At 42.7% G+C, this 6,125-nt stretch overlaps 1 protein-coding gene across 1 annotated transcript in view; it reads right to left on the bottom strand.

The window, feature by feature from the left end:
• LOC115292548 (zinc finger protein 420-like) overlaps window positions 1-3,912 on the bottom strand; it is an 88,301-nt gene extending 84,389 nt beyond the window's left edge. The window contains exons 1-5 of the mRNA XM_029940617.1: window positions 3,907-3,912; window positions 3,663-3,789; window positions 3,078-3,173; window positions 1,955-1,963; window positions 126-226 (exon numbers count right to left, since the gene is read on the bottom strand). Of these exons, the coding sequence (XP_029796477.1) occupies window positions 126-226; window positions 1,955-1,963; window positions 3,078-3,173; window positions 3,663-3,789; window positions 3,907-3,912 (339 nt within the window). The remainder of the gene's footprint in view (window positions 1-125; window positions 227-1,954; window positions 1,964-3,077; window positions 3,174-3,662; window positions 3,790-3,906) is intronic.
• Between the last annotated feature and the right edge of the window lie 2,213 nt (window positions 3,913-6,125).

Genomic DNA, 6,125 nt, shown 5'->3' with positions numbered 1-6,125 from the left:
TGTTTGTTAAGGCCTGACTGCTGAGTAAAGTCCTTGCCACATTCTTTGCATTGGTAAGGTTTCTCTCCTGTATGGATCAGTCTACATACATTTACTGATGAAGCATGATTAAAGGTTTTGCTGCCTTCTTCACATTCATAAGGTTTCTCTCCAGTGTGCACTCGCAGGTGTTGAATTAGTGCTGAGTGCCTGTTGAAGGCTATGTCACACTCCTTAGAAAGGTAACCTTTCTGTCCGGCATGGATTGTCTTAGTGATTTGTAGTCTTGATGACTGACTAAGTATGTTCCCAGGTTCATTGCATGTGTATGGGCTTTTTCCCTCATGAATCCTCTTCTGATCACCAGCACTGGAGGCCTGGTTAAGTATTTCCCCACATGCGTCATATTTAGAGTGATTCTCTCCTAAATGTGTGCTTTTATGTGTAATGATGTTGGCGCTTTGAACAGAGACCTCCCCACATGGATGCCATTCACTACCGTAGTCTGGAATAGGAGTCCCCAGGTGTGCTTGCGGCCACTCACTGTCCCGGTCCTTGTTCAGGTCTCTCATTAAGTGTCCATCCTCAAGGGCACTACCTTTATATCCATCCACTGACCCTCTTTGCACAGAAGTTCCTATAAACGTCTCTGAAAGGAGGCTGTCAGTTTCATTTGGAAATACAGCTGAAAGGTAAAAATGAAAGAAAAGGCATTCCACTTGCTACTCTCTGATGTTTAGAATTAGAATTTGTCATACAAAAAACTGAAATCAGAAAAAGTCAACTTCAGGAAAAAGGAATCACTACTTTTTTCTTTTTCTTAAAATACTTATCTTTTTTAATGTTTATTTATTTTTTGAGAGATGGAAAGAGGGTGTGAGAGGGGAAGGGGCAGAAAGAGAGAGAAACACAGAATCTGAGGCAGCCTCCACTCTGAGCTGTCTGCACAGAACCTGATGGGGGACAGGAACCCACAAACAATGAGATCATGACCTAAGGTAACGTCTGACTTTTGAGTGACTGAGCCACCCAGGAACCTCAAATCATTAGTGTTTCACATCACTCAGATTGTATGTTAATGTAATCCCCATATTTTTTTAAATTTTTTTAATGTTTTATTTATTTTTGATACAGAGAGAGACAGAGCATGAGAGGGGGAGGGGCAGAGAGAGAAGGAGACACAGAATCTGGAGCAGGCTCCAGGCTCTGAGCTAGCTGTCAGCACAGAGCCTGATGCGGGGCTCGAACCCAGGAACGTGAGATCTGACCTGAGCCGAAGCCGGAGGCTCAACCGACTGAGCCACCCAGGCGCCCCATAATCCCCATATTATTAAATGATGTCATTGTTGGCATATTTTGCAACTTTGATGCTGTTTGTATGTTTAGAAATGAAACGCTTTGGGGTGCGTGGGTGGCTCAGTGAGGGTTGTGGGTCTGACTCTCGGTTTCAGCTCCTCATCTCATCCTTTGTGAGTTCCAGCCCACATCTCCGTCTGCACTGACACTGTGGAGCCTGCCTGGAATTGTCTCCTGTCTCTCTGCCCCTCCTTCCCTCGCTCTCTCCATCTCTCAAAGTAAATGGGAATAAGAAAACCTCAAAAGAAGTGAACGTTGCTGGCTTGATTCTGAAAATTGAGTTATACCCTTGAATTCTGTGTAATAATGTCTTGTAAGTGCTAAATACATAGGGGCTTTCATTAGAGATTTCCGGGGTTAATATTGATGAATATACATTGCAATTTTCCTCTGTATGAAAACCAGCTTATAAATCAAAATAGGCCCTCTTTCATGGTTACACGCTGAGATTTTAGTCTTAGAGCTACAGAGGTGGGTAGGTGGCTCAGTAGGTGAAGCGTGGGACTTGGGCTCAGGCCGCGATCTCAGAGTCTAGGAGTTGGAGCCTTAGGGAAGACTCTGTGCTGACAGCTCAGAGCCAGGAGTCTGCTTCAAATTTGGTGGGTCCCTCTCTTTCAACCCTCAATGCCTGCTCTGTCTTTCAAAAATAAACATTAGAAACGATTTTTAAAATTTTTGATACAATGAATCCAAATGTAATCTCACATACAACTACTCAGAACGTGAAAACGTATATGACAAAGTGAGAGGAACATCCTATTACAAATGACAAAATTATAAAATGATTCAATGATTAAGAAAAAGTGAATAGAGGTTTTATTATAGGCTTCAAGTTTTGAATTCTAAATGTTCTATCTCCCTTGTGACATTTATTTATGTAGAAATTCCAGGAAAATAAGAGATTTAAGTTATTTTACGATTGAGGAATGGAACAGATAGAGTGGAAATTTTGTATTTTAGTTAATAACATCCAAAATGAACTTTTCTTACTTTTTGTAAGTTTAGTTTACTTTATGTTGAGAGACACCAAGTAGGGGAGGATCAGAGAGAGAGGGAGACAAGATTCCAAGGTTGCTCTGTGCTGTCATCACTGAGGCCTGTGCAGGACTCAGACTCACTGACTGTGAGATCATGACGTCAGCTGAAGTCAGATCCTTCAGCAACTGATCCACACATGTGCCCCAAAATGGAACTTTTGAAGTGAAATAAAGGGTTAGATTTTCTCATTTTAGGGAGGTGTTTATCAACTGATGAACCTGGTGGGTCTTAATTTTGTATGATTAGGATTAAAGCCTCCATATATTGGAAAGCATTAAGCAGAATTTAGATGGGCTCTGTCCCCTGTTCCTGGGATTTTTGCACCAAATCCCAATATGCCTACTGCTACCCTGACACACTTCTCACTCAAGGCAAACACTCAGAAATGAACAAATATAGACTTCCTCAGAAACACAGAGAAAACCCCAAGCCCTCAAAGCAATGGAGAGCCAATGAGATTATGGAGGCCCTCACTGTAAACGTGGAGGACCTTTAAGTGGAACTGAAGGAGAATACTTAGAGATTTGTGAGAGTGTGATGTATTGGAAAGCAGATGGGCCTCTGTGAAACGTATTGACAGAAAACTAGGTTTTACAAACTGATTTCCATTCCAGAATGGCTGCTCAAATCACATTGTATGGCCTTTCTTCATCCTTCACATTTGGACCTCCCCTCTGTCATCTGCCTCATTCATTCCCACTTACCTGGGTATGAGGCTACTGTCTCCTTTCTCTTCACATCCCATAGCTCCCTCTTTTGTTCCAAAAAGATGAACAGGTCTGGCTTTGACACAACAAGACCTGTTTGTTAGGGCAAAACAATAGAGTATTGCTGGAGATTCTACCATTCAACCCAGTATTGGACTCAGTAGAGAAAAGAGGACATTCTGGAACTCTGGAAAATCATGCCCAAATGCTGTTGGGCCACTGCCCCTTTGGAACACACAAGATGGATTTCCGAGTTTCACATCCTGATCTCCACTTCTGAGTCTCACCACTACCAACATGAATAGAAATTGATATTGAAGATGGAAATATCATTTTATCCCACTCACTATTTAGAAATGCCATCCATCTATGGAATGATGATGTGACTCTAAGGAAGGGAAAACTCAGTTGAAAGGAAACATCAGTAAGACTTTTCTCTACATCTGCCACCCCCTCCTTCTTTCTTTACTGTAGAGATTTGAATCACAGGCATGCAAGAGAAAGCTTCTAAGAGACAGTCTTCACGGGAAGTAACAAAACCCTTGAGTGGCGCTTGGAAAATCTAGAGGGAGTTAGCCTCACCCAAGAAGACGAGGTGTCCGTAGGTCTCTAACATCACATCTCTGTACAGTTCCCACTGACTGGGGTTCAGGCATCCCCACTCCTCCTGAGAGAATTCGATGGCCACATCCCTGAAGGTCAGCAGTCCCTGCAACAAACCCCAAAGTTACCAAGTGGACACAGCAGGAGGTCTTCATGGTACCTAAGATGCAGGAGGGAGATCATGTCACCAGCTGGACCCCGCGACCCGATCTGCACTGCTTACTTGCATGTGCCCACAGGCCTCAGTCCCTCATGTTACTTAGCCTCTTATAACACCTCCCTTTTACTGCAGGAAACACACCCATGAGCTCAGTGTGCTGTGGTGGAAATACATAAGGTAATGACTGCCCTGGGGAAGGGCTGACGTGGCTCAGTTTGGGTTTAGCCCCTGCGTCACATCTATGCAGATGAACATCAGAGTAGAGCATGGAGTGAACACAGTTACTTTTCAAAAATGTTTATTTCCTGAAAGAGAGAGCGCGAGTATGGGTGGTACAGAGAGAAGAATTCCAACCGGGATCCATGCTCAGGCTCCACACTCAGGAAGGAGCTTGACTTGTGGCTTTATCTCAAGACTGTGAGATCCTCACTTGAGCCTAAATCAAGAGATGGAAGCTTCAGGGACTGAGCCCCCCAGGAGCTCCCTTCGATCTCATTTTAAGACTTAGATCTCGCCCCAAGGAAGAGCACAACTGCCATTTACTATGTAACTGACTGAAAATGTATAGAACTGTGTTCTTAAGGCTCAAGTGCAACTGTATCCCCAGCCTCCCCTTTCTAAATATCCACCCTAACCCTAAATACATGGAACCATGCTGGGGCGCCTCAATGGCTCAGTCTTCTGCCTCTTGGTTTTAGCTCAGGTCATGATCTCACAGTTTGTGAGTTCGAACCCGCATCAGTGCTGATGGTGCAGGGACTCCCTGAGATTCTCTCTGTGCCTCTCTCTCTGCCCCTCCTCCGCCCTTTCTGTCTGTCAAGTAAAGTTAAGATATTAAAAAAAAAAAAAAAGGAAACCATTCCCCTTCCTCTGAGCATCTTAATTTTGAAGTTGTGCCTTGTGATCTCCTTATTTCCTACAAATAAATTTTCCTTGTCTGACATCCCTGCCAGGTAGAATTTTTATGATTCATCAAGGACTAAACTCCTGTTCGTTCAGTTACATTAGGAGTACTGGGTTTGGCTTAGATGAATTTCTTACTTTCTGGAGTAAGACGATGGGGGACACAGTATTATGCTCAAATAAGTTCTTTAACATTGAAGTATAAACCGAAATGAATATTGGTTTATTCAACAGAATTTGTAAAATAAAGGCATCAACACAGGCATACACACTTTATTTATTTATTAATTTTGTAGAAAGAGAGAGAGCTCGTAAGCAGGAGATGGTCAGAGAGAGAGTAGACACAGAATCCGAAACAGGCTCCAACCTCTGAGCTGTCAGCACAGAGCCTGAGGTGGGGTTTGAACCCACACTTCATGAGATCATGACCTGAGCCAAAGACAGACACTTAACTGACTGAGCCAGCCAGCCACCCCGTAGACGTACACACTTTTGCATTGTGCATTTACATCAATGGCACAGGTGGTGTCTATTTGTAAAAAAAAAAATTGTGACTGTTTAGTTTTGAAAGACAGCACATGTCTATTGTGTTAAAATATTTTTGCGATTGTCTCATTTTTAAAGGAGAGAGAGACAGACTATGAGTAGGGAAGGAGCAGAGAGAAAAAAAGACACAGAATCCAAAGTGGGCTCCAGGCTCTGAGCTGTCAGCACAGAGCCCAACACAGGGCTCAAACTCATAAACTGAGAGATCATGTCCTGAGCTGAACTTGGAAGCTCAGCTGAGTGGGTCATGTGGTGTCTCTTTCTTAATGGAAACTTTTGATGAGTTACAGATATACTTAGCATATTCTAACATGAATCAGAATTCACAGCAGTGCAAGGGAGATCTTATTAAAATGCAGATTCTGCTCAGGAGTTCTGGGAAAGGTCCCTGTTCACATTTCTAACATAGCAGTAGTCTTTGAGTCAAGGGATACGTATTTCAATAACAAATAGGAAGAATTCAATAACAAGAACACTTGGAGGACTTGGAACTGAATGGGATCATAGCAATTACCAGTTCTATGAGGCTAGCAAGAAAGGCAACAAGGCTTAAAAGCATCTCCTGATTAGTAGAGAGCATCTACCAGTTTCTCATAAAGTCATGGAAAACAAATTATAATAATCTAAGAGAACACATGACTCTTCTATTTTTCGTGAATCTTTTGTCAAGCATCCAGTACACGGTACAGATCAGATTTTATCTCAGGTAAACTGACCTACAGTCACTTCCTGTAAAAGGACACACAGGTTAATACACCCAATGGACCCTAAATCAATGTTCATACCGGTGTCAAACCTGAGAATAATGCTCAGAAAATGTGCACACAAAACCG

Source organism: Suricata suricatta, chromosome 5, assembly GCF_006229205.1.
Source record: "Suricata suricatta isolate VVHF042 chromosome 5, meerkat_22Aug2017_6uvM2_HiC, whole genome shotgun sequence".
NCBI lineage: Eukaryota > Metazoa > Chordata > Mammalia > Carnivora > Herpestidae > Suricata > Suricata suricatta.
This window is presented reverse-complemented; position numbering and strand designations above follow the sequence as displayed.